The sequence below is a fragment of the Scyliorhinus canicula genome, chromosome 18 (genome assembly GCF_902713615.1).
Source record: "Scyliorhinus canicula chromosome 18, sScyCan1.1, whole genome shotgun sequence".
Lineage (NCBI taxonomy): Eukaryota > Metazoa > Chordata > Chondrichthyes > Carcharhiniformes > Scyliorhinidae > Scyliorhinus > Scyliorhinus canicula.
The window spans coordinates 75,654,842-75,678,186 of NC_052163.1; the positions used below are offsets into that span (position 1 = coordinate 75,654,842).

At 42.5% G+C, this 23,345-nt stretch overlaps 1 protein-coding gene across 1 annotated transcript in view; it reads left to right on the forward strand.

The window, feature by feature from the left end:
- The window catches only part of slc35e1 (solute carrier family 35 member E1), a 56,602-nt gene that overhangs the window by 15,009 nt on the left and 18,248 nt on the right, over positions 1–23,345 (forward strand). Inside the window, exons 2-3 of the mRNA XM_038776345.1 lie at positions 15,628–15,698; positions 19,522–19,659. Of these exons, the coding sequence (XP_038632273.1) occupies positions 15,628–15,698; positions 19,522–19,659 (209 nt within the window). The remainder of the gene's footprint in view (positions 1–15,627; positions 15,699–19,521; positions 19,660–23,345) is intronic.

Consider the following 23,345-nt stretch of genomic DNA (forward strand, 5'->3'; position numbering starts at 1 on the left):
GGGCAATAAATGAAGATTTCCTTCATAGGTTTGCTGCAGTGGTGTTGGGGAGTTCTGACATCTGGGATTCTTGGCATCTCCCCTTAGAAGCCTGCTGCAGGTTGATGTCTATGATAATTGCGTCTATCTTCAGTTGTCCTGTTCTCATTCCAGTTTAACTAAACTTACACACAAGTTATCCTAAATACTGTTACTTCACCACACCCTGATTTTTGTTGGGGTTTCAGATATCTGTGCTCCAATTCTGGCTCAGATCTCTACATGCCTTCAGCGGCCAATGCCCAGCCTCCCTAAACTTTTCTACTTTTCTTTTCTCCCGTTAACATGTTTCTTAAAACCTACCCCTTTAACCAAACCTTTGGTTATCTGCCCAAATACCTCCTTATGTGGCTCAGTATCAAATGTTGTTTGATTATTTTCTTGCATATAATTCCATGGGATTAAAGGGACATTATTATTGTTGTTCAGGTACATTCATCAGCAACGGTATAATAAATAATCAAAAAGGCTAAGGCATGTTGACCTTTATCTCAAGAGGGATGGAGTACTTATTGGCAGGAAGGTTTGGTTTGAGTTGTAAGTACCTTGGTCAGATTGTGATCAGCATATTGCATTCAGTTTTAGATGCTGCACATCAGGGTGAATATATTCACCTTGAAGTGGAAATAGTGCAGATTTACAAGAATAACGAGAATAATACTTGATTTTTAAAAAGTGTTAAATTGACAGCAGGTTGTATAAGCTTGGGTTGTATGGATTTGAATTTAAGTGTGATTTAATTGAGATGTTGAAAATCATAAAGGGATTCAGGAGGATAAATGGAGGATTCTAGGAAAAAGAGAAACAACCTTAAAATTAGAGCTTGACCAGTCAGGAGTGAAATTAGTAAACTATTTCCTGCACAGTAGTGGAAATACGGAATTCTCTCCTATCACACTTCCCAGCCCCTGCTCCCCCTTAACAAAAGAAAAGCTGTGAATATTGGGACTGAGTGAGATTAACTAGGGGTATCAAGAGATATGAAGCAAAGGTCAGTTAGCGGAGTTGAGGTACTGGTCAACTACGATCTAATTGAATGGGCTAAATGGCCAACCTCACCTTTTTGTAAAGTTTTAATTAAAACATTTCATCTCTCGATCTTATATTTACTCTTACTAGCCTCTTTGCTTTGAAGAGCTGTTTAAAAAGGTATTTTGTAAACAATTTTTTGCAGTGTGCTTTATGAAAACTTTATTTAAATTGACTATCTTTGGATTCTTGCTATTAGAATCTAATAGCTATCCTAACAGGAAAGGAAAACCAGTTGACAATAAAGAGAAGTAATTTCACATGTGGTTCCATCCCAAAGTGTTATTTAACTAGGCAGAAAGGGGCAGTAGCTAGAATTGCTGCCTCATGGCCCTGAGGACCTGGGTTTGATCCCTGGGTCCCTGTGGAATTTGCACATTCTCGCCATGCCTGGTTGGTTCTCACCCCTACAACCCGAAAAGATGTGCAGGGTAGGTGGTTTGGCCATGCTAAATCGCTCCTTAATTGGAAAAAAAGACATGGGTACTTTAAATTTAGGAATAAAAAGTTAACTACGCAGACAGGTTTCAGAAAATCAGATTGCCAGATCTCCATTTGATGGAGAATCTGTATGCCATGAATAGATGTTAACTGGATGTAAGGATCAAGCAGACGACACAGGCTGTGTTGTGTAGTTGTACAAGAGTTTTGAGTCCACACTCAATGCACCTGTGGCGAATGACAAAGAAGCAATCATTCGCACTTATGGTTTGTTTTTATGCTTGGAGTGTTTCCTCTTACCCTGGCCTCCCATCAGAGGAGATAGTTTATTTCTATTAAGTATATCAAATATTTAAATCACAACGGCACATTGGTTAGCACTGTTACCTCACAGCGCCGAGGTCCCAGGTTCGATCCTGGCTCTGGGTCACTGTCCGTGTGGAGTTTGCACATTCTCCCCGTGTCTGTGTGGGACTCACCTCCACAACCCAAAGATATGCAGGGTTAGGTGAATTGGCCATGCTAAATTGCCTCTTAATTAAAACAATAAATTCCTAATCCGTCAGCTGCTTCCTAACTAATTCCCTATCCATTTTCAATTCCTTGTGCTCCCATTTTTGAGAACAGCGTTGCCAGATTTTGTTCAGAGCCATGCAAGCAAGTCTATTGACTTTATACTAGTAACAGGATGTACAAGTCCTTTGGCTGAGTTTCAACTTGGCAGCATTGAAGTACCTACCAACCCTTTCTTTTATTGACTTGTCATGTTACGTCTGCAATTACAAACCACCAAAATAAAGTTTTCTCCAATGGGATTGCTGAATCCTCACTCCCACATCACAGGAAGGATTTTCCTGATGGCTGGGATGTGCAGAACCAGAGGTCACAATCTGAGGATATGGGGTAGAGTCATTAGGACTGAGATGAGAAGAACTTGCTTCACCCAGAGAGAGGTCGGCCTGTGGAATTCCTTACCACAGGAAGTAGTTGAGGGCAAAACCTTGTATGTTTTCAAGAAGCAGTAAGATATAGCTCTTGGGGTGAAGGGAATCAAAGGTTATGGGGAGGAAAGCGGGATTAGACTGAGTTGGATGATCAGCCATGATCATAATGAATGGCGGAGCAGGCTTGGAAGGTCCGAATGGCCTCCTCTTGCTCGTATTTGCTATGTTTATTTAACCATTTTGCAGCAAAATAGTTTTGCATGATGGCTGCGATAATAGTTAATTACTCTACATATAGAATCCTATCATAGAATCCCTACAGTGCAGAATGAGGCCATTTGGCCCATTGAGTCTGCATCAACCCTCTGAAAGAGCACCCACCTAGGCCCACCCTCCTGCCCCATTCCCCTAACCCCACTCAACCTATGGACACTAAGGAGCAATTTAGCATCGCCAATCCACCTAACCCGCACATCTTTAGACTGTGGGAAGAAACCAGAGCACCCAGAGAAAACACATGCAGGCACGGGAGAACGTGCAAACTCAGCCAAAGTCGGAATCGAAACCGGGTCCCTGGCGCTTTGAGGCAGCAGTGCTAACCACTGTGCCATCCTGCTGTGTTGTTCATAACACAATGGCCGTCAATTCGATCTTTATTTGAAAAAAGCTTTCATTCATATTGGATTATTACAATGTTAAATCTTCCTTTCTGAACATGTCAAATGTAGTCCAGTTGGTAGCACCGCCACCTCTGAGTCACAAGTTTCAAGTCCAATTTCTACTCCAGGAAAGTCAAAGCTGACACTCCAGTGCAGTACATTGTCAGAGGTACTGTCTTTTGGATGAAACGTTAAATTAGTGCCCTGTCAGGGCAGCACGGCGGCCTAGTGGTTAGCACCGCTGCCTCACGGCGCTGAGGTCCCAGGTTCGATCCCGGCTCTGGGTCACTGGCCGTGTGGCGTTTGTACAGTCTCCCTTGTTTGCCTGGGTTTCGCCCCCATAACCCAAAGATGTGCAGGTTAGGTGATTGGCCACTAAATTGGCCCTTAATTGGAAAAAATTAATTGGGTACTCTAAATTTATGGGTGAAAAAATTGCTGCCCTCAGGTGGAGATGAAATATCTGCTGGCACTATTTTGAACAAAAGGGGAGTTATTACGAGTGTCCTGACCGCTATTTATCCGTTAATCAACATCACAAAAATGGACTATTCAGTTGTTATCATATTTCTGTTTTGGGGAGCTGGCTATGTGCAAATTGGGTGCCAGTTTGCTACATTGCAACAGTGACCATACTTCAAAGTGATTTGTAAAGCACTGAGTGGTGGTTGTGAAAGGCACTTTATAAATGAAAATCTTTCTAATAAAAACAGGCAAGTGGGGCAGTTTAAAGTGCTCATCTTAAATATTGCTTTTAAAATCTAATCTAGTCTGTAATTAGCAGCATCTGGAAAGTACTCTGTAAGCAAGCTAAGTTATTTCTAGCAGTTTAGACAAGGTAAACGCACCCTCAGCGGTGGGAGCTGAGTAGTTAATAGTCAGTTCATGTCACACAGCTGAAGCAAATAAAGTGCAAGCTTGGAATTTGATAAGCCGGGGCGATGGAGGTGTTTGTTTCCTTTTGCTTTTTCTATCATTCTCACCTTTTAGGATTGGTTCTTACTCTGCTACAGGGAAAGGAGAGAAAGTCACTAATATGGCAAATGATAAACAGACCGTGACAGGAGGGACAGAGAGTACAAATCTAAGAATAAATCGACAGGTAAGGCTAGATGCTACAAAAATAATAAAAGGACAAAGCTAAAGGTTCTGTACCTAAACGCACTTGCATTTGAAACAAAACAGATGAATTGATGGAAGTTAGTAAGTATGATCGGATAGCCATTACAGAAATATAACTGCAGGATGACATAGATTGGGACCTGAATATTATTGGGCATGTGACAAAGGTGGAGGAGTGACTTTGATAATTAATGATGGTATTAGCACATTGGAGAGGGATGACCTAAGTTCAGGAAACCAGGATGCAGAAGGAATTTGGGTTGAGTTGAGAAATAGAAAAGGAGTTGTTCTTCTCGGGTACACACGGTATATACCAGAATTGACTTTTTTGTAGTGGGGAAAGTGATGCTTCTGGGGGTAGTAGGAGTGACATACTCCTCAATCACAATCTCCGACCGCGCTCCACACTACGTTGAATGAGGCCGGAGACGGCCCGGGCCAGGCACGGCGCAAGGCCCCCACTGCCCTCCTGGACGAGAAGGGATTCTGTGAACGGATGTCACAGGCCATAGGTGGGTATGTTACCAACATCCAGAATGGGGAAGTCTCACCCCCAAAGTTCTGGGAGTGGTAAGGGGGAAAACTATGCCGTGCAAAGATAGGAAGGAGAAGGCACCGAAGGCAACAGCTAGTCAACTCGATACAGGAGGGGGATCGGCGGTACTTCTGGACCCCGACGTGGAACTACTAGCGAAGAGAAAAAAGCTACAAATGGACTTTGGCCTGCTCTCCACTGGGAAAGCAATGCACCAGCTCCACCAGACACGGGGGACCTTTTACGAACGTGGAGACAAAGCCATGTGGCTCACCAGCTGAGAAAGCGGGTAGCCACAAGGGAAATAGCTTAGGTTAAGGACAGAAGTGATAGGCTAGTCACTATGCCAGAAAGGATGAACAAAACCTTCACAATCTTCTACCGAGAACTGTACACCTCCGTGCCCCCAGAAGGGAACTTGAAGATGAAGTAGTTCCTTGACGGACTGGACATGTCAGTCATGGGGGAAGATAAAAGTCGAGGCCTGGAAGCACCATTAGAACTAGGGGATATTTGCGCCAGCACTGGCCCCGCACCTATGGGTAGACGTTCGCAGACTCACCAGTAAGGGCACCCTGCCAATAACACTAGTACAAGCCTCAATATCACTAATACCCCAAAAGGACAAAGACCCGACTTGAATGTGGTTCCTACAGGCCCATTTCACTACTCAATGTGGACGCAAATGTCCCGGCGAGCCAGCTGGAGAGCTGTGTGCCAGAGGTAGTCACGGCAGGCAGCTAACATGGAACATCAGGCACCTTCTGAAAGTGATAATTACCCCATCTGGGAAGATCACCAGAAGTAATCATCTCCCTAGAAGCAGGAAAGGGCCTTCGACAGAGTCGAATGGAAGTACCTCATGGAGGTATATGGAATAGTTTGGGTTTGGACCAGGGTTTACCTCCTGGGTGAAACTCCTGTACAACGCTCTCATGGCGAGCGTATGGACAAACACCAGCTCTAAATACTTCCGGCTGCACAGAGACACGAGGTAGGGATCCCCGCGATCCCCGCTGCTCTTTCCCTGGCACTGGCAATCGAGCCACTGGCGAACGTCTTCAGAATGGTGAAGGGGTGGAGAGGTATCCAAAGGGGAGAGGCTGAGGACAGAGAGCAATAGAGTTTCATTTTACACGGATGACCTGCTCCTCTACATCTCTAATCCCAGGACCAGCATGGAAGGGAAACTGTGCAGACTTGTACGGGTGACTGTTGGAAGAAGTATGCTTCCCCCCCCTTAATGAGACAAGGAAAAAATAGGAGGAGGAACTAGGCATACTGATAAGGGGAGGATTTTGGATTGAAGGGATACAAAGATTGAACTTCAACTCCACGCGTGCAGGGTTGAACCTAACACAGCTAAAGGTGGTGAACAGAGCGCACCTAACTAGAATCCGAATGAATGGGTTCTTTCTGGAGGTGGAGCACAAATGTGAACGGTGCCAGGGAAGCCTGGCCAATCACACCTACATGTTCTGGGCTTGCCGCAGACTTGTCGGGTACTGGGCGACCTTCTTTGAGGCAATGCCCAAGGTTGTGGGAGTGAGGATGGAGCCATGCCCAAAAGTGATGGTCTTCGGGGTTTCAGATCAGCCAGAACTCTTCATGGTGAGGGGGGCTGGCGTTCTAGCCTTTGCCTACCTGATCGCCTGCTGGAGAACCCTGCTCGGCTGGCGGTCAGCAGCACCACCCAAAGCTGCAGACTGGCTGTCCAACTTGGCAGTATTTCCCAGGCTAGAGAAAATTAATTATGCCACCTAGGGGTTAGAAGAAGGCTTCAGCAAGACATGGAAGCCGCTCACCAACTTGTTCCAAGACCTGTTCATAGCCAGCAATCAGTAGAGGGAGAAGGGGGGGGGGGCACAAATAAGCCACAGGACAAAGAGGAAAAGGGGAATGGGGGGGGGGGGGGGGGGGGGGGGGGGGTTGGAAAAGGCACGCAGAGAAAACAAGAGGGACAGAGGACAAAGGGGCAGGCATTGGTCCGAGGGCAAGCTGAAGCCCAAACCAAACTGTAAATAGACACTGGTAAATACGTGCTTGGGCCATATTGGAGACTGTAACATATGTGTGCCAGCTAAAGGGGGTGGGGTCACTGCCACAAAGGGAGGGAAGACAATTGCCTATAAATATGTGTTGCTTTTTTTTTCATTTTCCTTTTTGGTGTGGTTTTGTAATGTGTAACTTACGATTTGTTAAATATAAAATGTGAAAATCTAATTTAAAAATCTTTCAAAAAAAAAAGTATGCTTGAAGAATTGATAACGGAAAGTTGGGATATGGTGGATGAATTAAACAGGTATTTTGTCTTCACTATAGAGGACGCAAGTAACATCTCAGAAATAGCTGTAAATCAGGAAATGGAAGGGAGGGAGGAATTCAGGAAAGTTACAATCACCAGGGAAGTGGTATTGAGATTGTTGGGTCTGCCGGCTGACAAAAGCTCAGGTCCGATGGTCTTCACCCTAAGGTCTAGAAAGAAGTGGCCATTGAGATAGTTGATGCATCGGTTTTAATTTTCCAAAATTCCCTAGTATCAGGAAAGGTTCCATCAGATTGGAAAATAGCAAATGTAACTCCATTATTCAAAAAGGGAGGGAGACAGAAAGCAGGAAACTACATGCCAGTTAACCTTAACATCTGTGGATGGAAAATGTTAGAAGCCATTATTGAAGATGTTATAGCATTGAAAAATTCAGGGCAATCCGGCTGAGAGAACATGGTTTTGTGAAAAGGAATCATGTCTAACAATTTATTGGAGTTCCTTGAAGGAGTTAAGATGCTGTGGATTAAGGGAAACTGTGGCTGTACTGTACTTAGATTTCCAGATGGTATTTGATAAGGTGCCACATAAAAGGTTATTGCGTAAAATAAAAGCTCATGGTGTAGGGGATAACATATTTTTAACAACAAGGACTCTTGCATCAGACTCCTATTCATTTACTACAGCTTTGCCGTCAACATCAGAATCCCAATCAAGCTTGTATCAAAGCTCCAAAACCTAGGACTTGGCTCCTCCCTTTGCAACTGGATCCTTTCTGACCCATAAACCACAATCAGTAAGGATAAACAACAACACCATGATCTTATTGAATGGCGGAGAGGGTTGAGAGGCCGAGTGGCTTTTCCTGCTCCTAATTTGTATGTTCGGAAAAAGAATACAAAATTTTCCCTCGGCCATCTCCCAGTTGAATAAGAAAAAGTGAAAGGGACCTGGGTTCAGTTCTGGCCTTGGGTGGGTGTCTGTGTGGAATTTGCACATTCACCCCGTGTCTGCGTGCGGTTTCCTCCGGTTACTCTGGTTCCTCCCACAATCCAAAGATGTGCAGGTTAGGTGGATTGGCCATGCTAAATTGCTCGAAGGTTGGGTGAGGTTACAGGGATAGGGTGGGGGAGTGAGTCTAGGTAGGGTGCTCTTTCAAAGGGCCAGTGCAGACCCGATGGGCCCAATGGCCTCCTGCACTGTAAGGATTTTGTGATTCATGGTCTTGCTGCATTGGGTGATGCTGTCCAGGATGTTATTGGGAGTGACCTATATTTCTATACATTGAGTAGTATTTCGAGGGTAGTCTGATTCTCCAAAGGGATCGTCAGGATTGCAATGATCTCTGAGAAGGGCTAAACCAGGAAACTACTGTTCAGTAGGTTTAACCTCAGTGGTGGGGAAACAATTCTGTGAAACAGAATTAATCTGCATTTGGAGAGGCAGTGATTAATGAAGAATAGTCAGTGTGGTTTTGTTCAGGGGAAGTCATGTCTGACCAACTTGATTGAATTTTTCAAAGGAGTGATCAGGTGTATAAATTAGGGAAATGCATTTGATGTAGTCTACGTGGACTTCAGCAAGGCTTTTGATAAGGTCACACATGGGAAACTGATAGCAAAGGTAAGAGCACATAGAATTCAAGGCAATTTGGCAAATTGGATCTGAAATTGGCTGAGTGGCAGGATGCAGAGGTGATGGTCGAGGGGTGTTTTTCTGACTGGAAGCCTGTGTCCAGGAGGGTTGATCAGTAAGTTTGTGGATGATGCAAAAATTGGTGGGGTGGTAAATAATGAGGAGGATAGCGATCGGATACAGGAAGATGTAGACGGGCTGGTCAGATACAAATGTAATTTTTTTTAAATTTAGAGTACCCAATTATTTTTTTTCCAATTAAGGGGCAAGTTAGCGTGGCCAGTCCACCTAAACTGCACATCTTTGGGTTGTGGGGATGAAACCCATGCAGACACGGGCAGTGACCCAAGGCCGGGATTCAAACCCGGGTCCTCAGCGCCGCAGTCCCAGTACTAACCACTGTGCGACATGCTCCCCTGACAAATGGAATTTAATCCAGATATGTGTTAGGTTATACACTTGGCAAGACAAACAAGGCAAGGGAATACATGATAAACGGCAGGATCCTGGGAAGCACCAAGGATCAGAGGGACCTTGGTGTGCATGTACATCTGTCCTTTAAGTTAGTGGAGCAGGTGGATACAGTGGATAAAAGCAAATTACTGCGGATGCTGGAATCTGAAACCAAAGAGAAAATGCTGGAAAATCTCAGCAGGTCTGGCAGCATCTGTAGGGAGAGAAAAGAGCTAACGTTTCGAGTCCAGAGCTTTGACAAAGGATCATCTGGACTCAATGGAAAGGGTCCTTGGTGCTGTGAGGCAGCAGTGATAAGCACTGAGCCACCGTGCCACCTTTCATTGTCCATGGTTAACTAAATAAATTAAAGGTAGTATAAAATGTAAAGAAAAAGCAATTAACTGCACAAGAATGGGTGGCAGGTCAGAAGATTGGACAGACTATAATAAACATCAAAGAATGACTAAAAGATTGGTGAGGGAAAAATTGGAATACTAGAAAAGGCTAGCTAGAAACAAAGACAGGTAGTAAGAATTTTTCTCAATTTTAAAAAGAGATATTTTAAAAAGTAAAGAATTAACAATGCGAGCTTTGGTCCTATAGAAAGTGAGCTGAGGAATTAATAATTGAAAATATGGAGATTGCAGATAAATTTAAACTGACACATTCAGATGAGTTGAAGAATTTGCACCGATAGTCACCAACGTGAAGGATGCAAATAATATCCGGAAATAGCTATAAGTCAAGAAACAGAAGGGAGGGAGGAACTCGGAAACTTGCAACCACCAGGGAAGTGGCACTAAGAAAATTGTTAGAGCTGCAGGCCGACAAGTCCCCGGGTCCTGATGGACTTCAACTTGGAGTCTTCAAAGTAATGGCTAGTGAGATAATTGATGCATTGGGTTTAATTTTCCAAAATTCCCTAGATTTGGGGAAGGTTCCATTCGATTGGAAAATAGCAAAAGTTACTCCTTTATTCAAAAAGGGAGGGAGATAGAAAGCAGGAAAATACAGACCAGTTAACTTAACATCTGTCATCGGGAAAATGTAGGAAGCTATTATTAAAGATATTATGGCAGGGCAGTTGGAAAAATTAGGGCTAATCCGACAGAGTAAACACGGTTTTCTGAAAGACAAAGCATGTTTATTGGAGTTCTTTGAAGATGTCCTCTGGATGTACTGCATTTGGATTTCCACAAGGCATTTGATAAGGTGCCGCATCAAAGCTTAATCAGATCAGCCATGATCTTATTAAATGGCAGAGCAGGCTCGAAGGACCATGAGGCCTACTCCTAATTTGTTTGTTTGTATGTATGTAACATGAAACCATATCAGTGACATTGGTTTGGAGAGTTGCATCATCAGAAGGGAAGGAGTAATTGGGAGAATGAAGTGGTATCCCCATTGTACAGGGTGTGAGGATATGTACTCAAGATAACTGTAGGAATTGGTGACCATATAATAATATTTGTTGATAGCCTATCCCAGAAATGGAACTAGAGAAGTTGAGAAACGCAAGTGAAGAATTGAATATGGACCATGTGAAGGTGAGATAGAGGATTGGAATTTGAAGAGAAGTTGCTGAAATTTTCCAATTCATGGTGAGAGCTGGAAACGGCATCGATACAGTCATCAGTGTACCAGAAAAATAGTTGAGGGAGGGGATCCGAATAGGACTGTAACAAGGAATGATCCACATACCCGGAAAAATATAGGCATAACTAGGACCTATGTGGGTATCCAAACCAACGCCTTTTAGTTGGAGAAAGGAAGAGTTAAAAAGCTTGTTCAGTGAAAGAAGTTCAGCCAGAGGGGAGAGTGATGGTGAATGGGGCTGATTAGACTTCTATTCAGAGAAAAAGCTAAGAGCCCTCAAACTGTCCTGGTGGGAAATGGAGATGTAGAGGGAGAGAGACCATCCAAGGTTATGAGAAGATGATTATGTATGGAAAATGTGACCAGGACATCGGAAAAGCTGGATGCTGGTGGGTTAAGGGAAGAAAATTTTGAGTCGGGATAGGAAAAGGTCAGTTCAGTGGGGCAGGAACAGACTGCTACAGACTATCTACCAGGATAATCCTTTTTGTAGATTTTGCAAAGGAGGTAGAAGCAGGCTATTCTGGTTTGGGAGGGTGGTGAAGTTGGAGGGAAGATCTCCAGAAGTGATGAGGTCAGTGATAGTCCTGAAAACAATGCTTTGATGTTCACTGGTAGGGTCATGATGAGTTTGGTACATAGACAACAGAAGCACCACCTTTGTCAGCAGTTTTGAAAACCGTGTTGGTACTTGTTGTGAAGTTGTATAGTTGTAAGTTGTTTCATGGAGAGGTCTAGAGATTTGTATGATTGAACAATAACTATTATAATGTATAACTCTAAACATGTATGTAAAGGATATAGTCCTGACTAGGTGCTATCTTCAGGCTCTCTCTTACCCGACTCATTACTTCTCTCTACTACTCCCATGTGACTCTCTCTCTATCATAATGTAGATGGTATTGTTTCCCCAGTCCCACAATAACCCAAAGGGCAGCACGGTAGCATTGTGGATAGCATAATTGCTTCACAGCTCCAGGGTCCCAGGTTCGATTCCGCCTTGGGTCACTGTCTATGCGGAGTCTGCACATCCTCCCCGTGTGTGCGTGGGTTTCCTCCGGGTGCTCTGGTTTCCTCCCACAGTCCAAAGATGTGCAGGTTAGGTGGATTGGCCATGATAAATTGCCCTTAGTGTCCAAAATTGCCCTTTATGTTGTGTGGGGTTACTGTGTTATGGGGATAGGGTGGAGGTGTTGACCTCGGGTAGGGTGCTCTTTCCAAGAGCCGGTGCAGACTCGATGGGCCGAGTGGCCTCCTTCTGCACTGGAAATTCTATGATCCATGGTACTGTTCCAAAAACCTAACACTACATTGTTGGTCACTTTTGAGACATTTAAAGTATCTTTAATCAAACTGCTGCACTTTCCTCACTTATGAAATGAAATGAAATGAAAATTGTTTATTGTCACAAGTAGGCTTCAATGAAGTTACTGTGAGAGTTTCTCCTAAATAGTCTGTGACTTCTGGTTTGACTCAATTTTCAACTTCAGTTGGCAGTGCTGGGGAGGCAGGGTGTTGGCCAGCTGGCAAAACATGTCAAGGAACGGAGTCCAATGACCCAGGGTATTATGTGGAGGAAATTGGGGCATGGTGAGCCCTCTTTGCACTTGCATGTGATCATGCACAGAGATTCACAACTGAGCCTGGCCTCAAGTTGTCTTGTAACCCCCTTTTCCATTGGCCTAGGCCCCACTCAGTTCATACATAGGGTGGCAAGCAACAGTCACCTCATATTTAAAATAAATCTCTCACAGGCATCTTCTACTCACCAAAATTAAGTTTGGGAGCTGGAACATCAGGATCTTAATGGACAACCCCTTCAGTTACAAACTTGAGCGCTAGATCACCATCAAGCTCAGGAACTCGGGTGCCTCCATCAGCTTTGCTGCCCTAAGTGAAACACAACATTGTAGGAGAAAGCCAACAGAAGGCATCAAAAGAATAAATATGCAAATACACCAGGTTAACATTTCTGAATAGTGGCAACTGCCTACAGAAGCAAATGAAGGAGCAGAAACAGGATAGTGGAGGAGTGGTGACAGGACATTTTTGATCTGTAACTGTCACGAGCCTTACTCTGCATTTTTGAGTACAAAGGAGAAAAAATAGAGATTCTAGAAATGCTCAACAGGTCAGTGGAGGGCAGGTTAACCTTTACTTGGTACCTATCAGTCAGTCTGCTCACAATCTTGGTGTCACATTTGACCCCTGAGCTTCCAACCACATAACTGCACTGTAGGTTTCAAATCCCTCTATGGCCTTGTCCTTCCCTATTTCTCTAATCTTTAACCCACAACACTCTGAGTTATCTGACACTCCTAATTCTAGCCTTTTGGACATCCTGGTTTTAATTGCTCCACTATTGGTGTCCATGCTTTTATTTGCCTACCAATCTTCATTTACCTACCAAATTTACCTACCTATCATTTGCTTAGGTTTAAGCCTGCAATTCCCTCCCTACATCTCTTCAAATCTCAACCGTTCCTTCGTTTAAAACGCTCCGTAAAAGCTACTTCTTTGTCTATCTGCCTTAATTTCACTTGAACAAGTGACCAGAGGGCAATCAGTTCCTGCAATGCCATTTTCCCAAATTGAGACAGCTGCTATCAGATTGGTGGAGCAGTGTGGGAAAACCAAAGAAAAGTGGATTTATATTTATATGGCACTGACATTAGTTGGCAGTTCAAACAATCCCATATTTGAGTTCTGTTTTGTGGCTCCCAGGGCATAAGCATTACAACAAGGTGAGATGTTGATGTCCCTCCTCCAGGAAAAATGATCTGAATAGTCTGCCCTGTTCCCATATTCTTTTCAATTTATCCATTTGATGTTTACGTAAGAGCACTGTAAATGGGAGACAACCATTCAGTCCCTTGAGCCTGCCCCACCAGTGAATGGTCTAATGGCCTTGACCTTAACTCCACTTTCCTGTGTTCCTGATCACCCTTGCTTCCCTTGTCAATCAAACATCACACATATGTCTAACTCGGTCCTGAAGGTATTCAGTGACCCGTGCTTGCTGGGGAAATAATTTGATTTGCTAACGACCCTCTGAGAGAAGAAATGTCTTTTTATCTCTGTCTTAAATGGGAGATTGCTGATTTTGAATTTGTGTCCCCTAGTTCCCAATTCCCCTAGGAGAGGGAGCGTCCTTTCAACATCTACCATGTCAAGCCCATGGACTCTGTTTTAATCACTAACTTTATTAGCGCATTCCTAAGTCTCTCAAGCCTACAAATAAAAAAACATAACTTGCTTTCTTTCCTAAATCTCTCTTCATTGAGTAACTTTACCACTACTGCCTCACGGCGCCAAGGGCCCGGGTTCGACCCCGGCTCTGGTCACTGTCCGTGTGGAGTTTGCACATTCTCCCAGTGTCTCTGTGTGGATTGGCCATGCTAAATTGACCCTTAATTGGAAAAATTTAAATTTATAACCGCTCTTCATTAACTATTGTAAGGATTAGATCTGGAATGGTGTAAGCATAGGGAATTTCGGGAAACACCCACTCTCTCCCCTCACCAGCGTAAATCTGCCCTTTATCACCAATGTCAGGATACAATTCATCATTTTTTTAATCCTTTCAAATTTTGGTGAATGCTCTCCCCTCATTTCAACAAGCATATTTTGTTGAACTCTCTTCAAAATATCATTCAATCCCCTGACCCAGGTGAGGGTAACTGCCACTGAGTCACGGCTCAATCCCAACCACACCACGTCACTTGTAGCCATTTTGACATAATTTTTTATTAGCTCTGCCAATCGTCGACCTTTTGTGTAGATTACAGCATATAATTACAGAAGGATATTGATAGACTTGTTGCATGGACAAAACTGTGGCAGTTGCTTGAGATGATCCATTTTGGACCAAAAAAGGATAGATCAGGTTACTTTCTAGTTGGTAAGAAGCTAAATTCAGTGGTTATCCAAAGAGACCTGAGGGATTCGGGTTCATACATCTTTAAAATGCCAGAAACAAGTGCACAACATAATCAAGAAAGCTAATGGAATGCTGGCCTTTATATCTGGAGGACTGGAGTATAAGGATGCAGAAGTTATGTTGCAGCTTTACATACCCCTGGTTAGATCCCACTTTGATTACTATGATAGTACTTTTGAGTACTATGATTAAATCACCACACCTTGGGAAAAATATTTTGGCCTTGGAGGGAGTTCAATGTGGGTTCACAAGAATGATACCTGGACTTCAAGGGTTATGATATGAGAAGAGATTATACAAATTGGGTCTGATTTCACTAGAATTTAGACGGCTAAGGGTGATGTGATCAAAGTCTTCAAGATATTCAAATGAAAAGACAGGGTAGGTAAAGATGGAGTTTTTCCACTGGTTGGAGATTTTAGAGTCTAAACATTAGGACCAGACCATTCAGGAGAGATGTTTCGATGAACTTCTAAACACAAAGGGTGGTAGATGTTTGGAACTCTCTTCCACCAAAGGCTATTTAAATCTGAGATAGATAAATTTTTGTTAAGCAAAGGTATTAAGGGATGTGGGCCAAAGACAGGTATATGGAGTTAGGCCACAGATCAACCATGATCTCATTAAATGGCAGAAGGTCTGAATGGCCTACTCCTGTTCCTACGTTCCCATGTTTCATCCAGTTATTCAAATCCTTCTGCATCCTTCAAGCTGAGATGCTTCCAAAACTTAGGCAAAATGTATAAACACGATGACTCTGATATATGTGTGTATGGACATGGTGAAAGACTAGCACCAGATACATGCAGGATGTGGAGATTTCCAATGATAGATACTTTGATGAGCCATTGCATTTTGATGTTGCTAAAGGTTTTCCTCATGTGCCTGACCTCCATACAGGTGAATGGTAAGATTGAATGAATTGATTCTAACACTCCTGCCTTCCATTTTGTTTATTTTCTTAGTCAAGGCCACCATGCCTATTTGGGTGGTACTTCTGTCCCGTATCATCATGAAAGAGAAGCAAACTACAAAGGTAAGTGGGTCTGAGATTCATAGGAACAGTTGAGGTTTTGTTTTATTTATTTTTTCCAGCTCACTTCCAACAGGCTCCATATCTTCCAAGGAAAACTAATGGCTATAACAGGATAAATAAGTCCTGCTTTCAATTGTAAAGTATATTCTAAATAAAAACTCTTAATCTGGATGAGAGTGCTAAGTGACTTTGCACTGCAAGTTGTTTCCTGCCCCCTTCCAAAATCTCTGCTGCTTCTCAGTGAGAAGGACAGTTGAGCTCTCTCCATCTCAACTGATGTCACCAATGGGACTGGTTCAGGCATGTATCTGTTTGAAGAAGAAAGGTGCCCTGTACCAGAATACCCTGGGTAGCCCAAGAGCAGTCCCCAGTGATTCTAACTGTATCATTTGCCCATTCTGTTGAAATACCTTCAACCTGCACACACACAGCTTCCACAACTCTCAGATGATTGACTCACTCTGGACCTGTAGGAAACGGGCACTGGTTCCATAAATAAAAGATCTCGTAAGCATATCATCTTATTCGCTCTAAACAGTCATGATCTAGGCAACTTGTTCATTAAATCCAAACTTGAATCCATAAAGAATGTTTATAAAGAGAGATAGAGCACAGTGTTATGCGCCAGGGTTTAGAGAACCCCAAAGTGTATCATGGAGTTCACCTGACCCACAATTTTTAATAGATTGTGGTATGGGGAGAACACGGCCCACTCCACAGGTGTGGTACAGCAGAAATGGAAAAGTATTTTTTAAAGCAAAACAATGTTTATTCTATGAATTCAAGTTAACCTTTTTGAAACATACAGTGAACATCTTATCAACCATCAATTCAAATACAACCCCCAAAGAATACAACACTAAGTAATCCTTAATAACTTGTCAAACAACATCCAGAAGACAGAAGAAACACCTTTTAACAGAAGCACATCAGGTTTACATTCACTACTGAAAATATTTGTAATTCTGAATTCACCAAATGATCAAGAGATAGTCTTTTATGGCAGAGAGATCAACAGTACAGCAGCTCTGTCTGGCTTCAGCTCCAACACTGAAAGCAAAACCAAAACACACCTTGCAGCAAACAGCCTAAAACGAAAGTAAAAATCTGACAGACAGCCCAGCTCCACCCACACTCTGACATCACTGATAAACACCCATTTCTTAAAGGTACTTTTCATAAACACCCATTTCTGAAAGGTACTCTCACATGACAACAGCATAAGAAACAATATTTTGGTTTTTGTTGTTTTGTTGCAGAAGTGCAAGTTTGAAGCAGAGGGGAAAATAGGCATTCTAAGACGCCATGAGTCTATTCTGTACTTTCAGTATTTGAATTAAATCAAATGTTATGACCCGACCCCCCCCCCCCCCCCCCCCCCCCCCCCCTCCGGTAAGGTCTGAACCAAAATAACCAAATGAAGAAATTACCAACCAGATTTTACGTAATTTTTACTTCAACATGAATTGATGTAAATTAAACTTGAATTAACAGGCAAATTAATTCAAACAAAGAGGTAAATTTCACAATATGAAATGTGAACCCTGAGTTGCATTCTATCCAAGGTTCCCAGACATGGCTGTCACCAGATCGGTATGTTCATGCAGAACCTTCTTAGCTTGGTTCATGACAGATTGCCCAGAGACTCTTATCTGACCCTTGTTATGGGAGCGGTGTTTTCAGAACCCCAAAATGTATCATGGAGTTCAACCAACCTCTCCCTTTAATAGATTGTTGCTTTTGAAGCACACGGCTTGTTCTCCAGGTGTGGTATTACAATTACGGACACGTGGGTTTTTAAACACAAAACAATGTTTATTCCATGAATTCAACTTAACCTTTTAAATAAACATTGGGTCACTTAACACTCCTTACTTCAAAGATAACCTGAAAATAATACAACACTAAATAATCCCTCAAAATGTTCCTTCAAACCTCCAAAAGACTTCACCTTTAACAAGAGACCTGAGGTTACATTCAATATACTTATAATCTTTGGATTTTCAGACATCAACAGAGCAGTTCTGTGTTTTCTTCTTGCAGATTTTTGCAAAACAAACAAACACTCCCAGCTTTCTCCTCATACCTGAAACCAAAAGAAGTGAGCTCAGCTCGGCTCCCCCCCCCACCCTCTGACATCACTTCAGTAATATGAGCTGCTCCATTTATTAAAGGTACACTGCTTAAACATCCATTTCTTAAAAGCACTCTCACATGACACCCTTCCATGAACCCTTTTAAATGATTTAATCATCTCTGGCAAAATTGTTGTCCAATTCACAATCCCTGCTCTAATCCTGTCTTCAACTTTCTGTCCTGTTTAACTGTATTACACACATAGCTCTTGCAAATGTGCCTCCTTCATTTTTCCCTCTGCTGCAGCTGTCCTTGGTGCTTGCCAGCCACACAGCTTTCATAAAACCATAGAATTCCAACGTGCAGAAGGAGGCTATTCGGCTCATTGAGTCTGCACTGACCCTCTGAAAGAGTACTCTACCCAGGCTCACTCTCCCACCCTATCCCCGTAACCTCACCTAACCTGCACATCTTTGGACACTAAGGGGCAATTTAGCATGGCCAATCCACCTAACCTGCATATAGTTGGACTGTGGGAGAAAACCAGAGCACCCGGAGGAAATCCACATAGTGGGAGAAAGTGAAAACTCCACACAGTCACCCAAGACCGGAATTGAACCTGGGTCCCTGGCACTGTGAGGCAGCAGTGCTAACCATTATGCCGCTCGAGCAGCAGAGCTGATCTCTGGGTGACTCACTCTGACTGGTGAGTTAAATGTGAAACCATATGGAGTCCACGTTCTTGCCAGGAACTGCCTGACTCTTTCTTCATATATTAACTTCCTTTGGTACTGTTTCCAGGTGAAGTGACATTGGATTACATCAGGGGTGGGCAAACTTTTCCGTGCAAGGGCCACATTCAGAAATTCACAATTCACAAAGGGCCGCATAGTATATTAAGTAAAATAATTACTTCACCCGGTTATGATTCTGGGCGCCTCATATAGAACATAGAAAAGTACAGCACAGAACAGGCCCTTCGGCCCTCGACGTTGTGCCGAGCAATGATCACCATACTCAAGTCAACGTATCCACCCTATACCAGTAAGTAACCCAACAGCCCGCCCCCCCATTAACCTTAAAAAAATTTTTTTTAAAAATAAATAAATAAAAAAAAAAAAATTTTTTTTTTTCTTTTTTTAATGACTTGGTGGGCCGCAGAAATACCTTTGGCGGGCCGCATGCGGCCCGCGGGCCGTAGTTTGCCCACCCCTGGATTACATGGACCAATTTTTCTTAATCAAGAAAATTACAATTAACCATTTACATTTTTCTTTTTATAAATAATATTAATAATAATCATTTATTGTCACAAGTAGGCTTCAATGAAGTTACGGTAAAATGCCCCTAGTTGCCACATTCCGCGCCTGTTCAGGGAGGCCGGTATGGAAATTGAACCCGCTCTGCTGGTCTTATTCTGCATTACAAGCCAGCTGTTTAGCCCACGGTGCGAAACCAGACCCTAAATTTAGAGTACCCACTTATTTTTTTCTAATTAAGGGGCAATTTAGTGTGGCCAATCGACCTAACCAGCACATCTTTGGGTTGTGGAGGTGAAACCTACGCAGACACGGGGAGAATATGTAAACTCCACACGGACAGTGACCGTAGTCCCAGTGCTAACCACTGTGCCACCATGCTGCTCTGGAAATTAATATTTGGCCCAATAAGAACTGACCATTACCAGGATTTGGGATATTTAGGTGGAACTTTGTCATGTCCTAACTGTTGATTCCCTTCCCGACAGGTCTACATGTCATTGGTCCCTATAATATCTGGAGTCTTCTTGGCGACGGTGACTGAACTCTCCTTCGATGTTTGGGGACTCGTTAGTGCACTTGCTGCCACTCTCTGCTTCTCCCTTCAGAACATCTTCTCCAAGAAGGTAAAGAGGTGGCTCTGAAATTCGGGACATAGACCGTTCCCATATAAAATAATGGAGACACTTTGGAAGGTGCTTTGGCTGAATTATGTTTTGAGGGTGAATTGCCTGCTTTTTGTATTTACATTTTCTCCCTTCGGCCATACCTGAGGGTGAAAGGACTGAACTGCCCTCATTCTGAACGGTGAAGCCATGAGGAGTCCATTCAGGAACTGCCTGGCCTGGCCCTTGCTTCAAGTATTATCATAACAGCACAACTGTGATTTCTAAGGCACTTGGGGTGGGGTGGAGAGAGAATGTGGTGACTGTATGTTACACACTTGGTTGCTGCACTGCCTGCACGCTGCTGTTTTGACTGTTCTGTGATTGCTGTACAACCTGTGATTTTAGGCTGTGTTGACGATGCTGTGGTTGCACTGCTGGAAGGAGTTGCATCATTTCTTGGGTGGGACATTTACTGAAATGAGCCCAGAGATTCTTGACCTCACCAGTCAAAGCTGAATGGGGTTGTGTGGAAGCAAAATGAAATAACACCTTCCTGTAAGAAAATTGTGCAGATAGATTTAATCTTCCCTCACACCAGCAGACTCAGCTAGGTGGGTAGACAGTTGCCCTACTATTTATGAGCTCTCTCCTCATTTCAACAAGCTGAGGTCGATCATTCTTCCAAATATAAAAATTTCACAATTGTGAAGATTTCTTTACAATATGTAATGTCATTGTCTGCTTCATACAAGTAAACTTCTTATTGTATCATTACAATGTTTTAACTAAAGCGAAGGCAAATGTAACACGATTATCAAATTTTATACAACAAAGCCTAATAACTTAAGTCTCATGTTTCTTCCTTTTATGCCCAGTTTTTAACACAATAAAGAAAGTTTCATTTTGTCTACAGTCCAATCGTCCCTTTGTTAACTGTCGGTGTAATTCTATTCTCAAGTTCATTTTCCGAAATCAAATGTGGGAAACCATCATTTTGATTTACAATAAAGTCGAAATGGCATTTTTGTGAATTAACATTTCACTTCTTTCTGATAAAAATATCTTTTAGCTATTGGAAGCATGTTGTTAAAATGCTTCTTATGTTAACTCAAAAGTGTTTTGTATGAACTTTATATGATGATCTTGTTTCTCCAAATTCCGTTTTGAACAGATCTCACCCACTACTTTTATGAACATTAGTCCAGTTCTCAGCATTTTGTGAATGGTCTTTTTTCAACGTTAAATTGCCCCTTAATTGGAATGAAAGAATTGGATACTCTAAATTTAAAAAAGGATCAACATGATCAACAGTCTGCAGCAATATAATTGTTCCCACGTTACTGTCTATACAAGCTAAATCATTACCCAGGATAAAATCTATCCCTCTAACAGGTGATTTAGGGAAAATTCCCACCACAACAATTCTATGTATGAAGTCACTTCTTAAATTAACTTCGTACAAATAATCCAGTTCATAAATCTCATTAATAGCTCTTTTTAGTGCTTATTCCTTCATAAAATTATCTGGAACACAAATTGAGTCATCAGCCGCCATCAATGCTTAATCTGCGTCTGTATCTCAATTTTGATTTGTTTACTTTATGTTGGAGGAGGAAGGAACACCTCCATTCGAAACTATCTTGAGCCTCATTTCCCCCTTGTAGATTCTGAGGGAACATGTTTCACCTGTACCACTGCTACAGTTTAACAGCTACCTTTTCTACTAGCGCAATTGATCTCACATTTAGTTTCCAGCAACGTGCCCGAATATGTTAAACCTTGTTACGGGTGGAAACACTTGGGCTTTTGGCTGTCACTTCCACCCTCAGCACTTTCTGATCTGAGGTGAAATTTCTTCACCATCCCCAACTGCTCCTAATTTTCCTTGGCTACTTGTCTTCCTTTCACCTCCCCACTTTCTATCCTTTACAAGTTTATAGTGATGATGGAAAAAAGGTTTGGGTCTGTGGACAAATTTGTAATCTTGCTGCCTGTCTAGCCATTTTAACCTTCTGTACAACATGGGTCCTGACGGCTAAAGTAAGCGAATCTTTAAATTCCTCCAAGAGAATTATTTCCCTAAGAGCTTTATATTTTGTCACTACCCTTAATGCCTGCATCCAATGGTCAACATTAATTTGCTTTACCCTCTATATTCAATATAGGTCTGTCCAGGCTTTTTCCACTAAAGATAGCTTTCATTACTGCCTCATACTCTGCAGATATCTCTGACAGCGATGTATACACCCCATGAGCTCTACCTACAAATTTACTTTGTAATAGTAATGTCCAGATTTCTTTTGGCCATTTCCGTTGTTTAGCTACCTTTTCAAATGAAATAAAGAATGCTTCCATGTCCCTTTCAAACCAAGGAAGAGCTTTTATGAATGTAAACATCTCTCTACTGGTATCTTGTCTGGAAATAAGTTCTTCTGCTGCTGTCAGCCTTTTATGCTGGAATTCTGACTTTCCTTTTCTCTTTCCTCCTTTGCAAATGTCTCCCTTTCTATTTGTTTTCCTTTTCATTCTCTTGCCATTTCTCGCCCCTGCTTTTTTTCTATAAATTTAGAGTGGCCAATTAATTTTTTCCAATTAAGGGGCAATATTAGCGTGGCCAACCCACCTAGCCTGCACATCTTTGGGTTGTGGGGGCGAAACCCACGCAAACACAGGGAGAATGTGCAAACTCCACACTGACAGTGACCCAGAGCTGGGATCGAACCTGGGACCTCGGCGCCGTGAGGCAACAAAGCTAATCCACCGCGCCACTGTGCTGCCCTTCTCTCCTGCCTTTTTGCTAGTTCCTTTCGAATGCTCCCTGTTTTTCTTTCACCTCCAATTCCATTCTTTACCTTTATCTCTTTCTCTTTCCTCCAATTCAAGTTTTAAAAAAATTTCTCTTTCGATATCTAGTTTAATTTGTAACTGAATCCTAGCCAATTCAAGTGACTCATCCATTGGAAAACCTGGTGTCTCAGGTATTCCTTCCAGTTTCAAATGTTGCCCTTATTATCTCAACTATGTCTGCTTTCCTAGCCCTTACGGATAATTCGAAAAGCAACTTTCTACCAATTCCGTTTACTGACTCTTGGCTACTTTCTGTCACCAGTCAGGGTTACATTTTCCATCTCTAGAAAAGACGTAGCTATTTCCAATGTCATTTTAGATTTCAACCCTGTATAATATACCTCGCAGCAAATCTGATTCCTATGCTAGTACCTCCATATCCTCATTTTTTTGAAGGACTCACAAATCCCACCTTAGAACAATAAATCCCTGACCAGGTATTACAATTCTGCGTCCATAAACCTGTTAGTGTTTCAAAATATCTCAATAAATTATTACTAATCAGTGTCCACATTTTGAAAAATCCCAAGTGAGGCCTCACTTTTGTTACGATCCCAGCTGATGTTACTACTGGAATGGAACTCAGCTGGACAGATCCTGCACTTTAGTTTTTGTCCAGAGACGTGGATGAATAGAGTCACAGGACTACTGATTAACTTTTAACAAAAGGATAAAATGTTTATTTATATTCCTTCACCCTAATTATACCTTCACAGATGTATACAGATTTGTAAGGATAACACAAGTAACAGAATATACGTTATATGCTAATGCTCTCAGTAAACACATAGCCTGTGTACACCAATAGGCAAAATATGGTCAGAAACCCCACACTCTGGAACCAAGTGACAGATGCC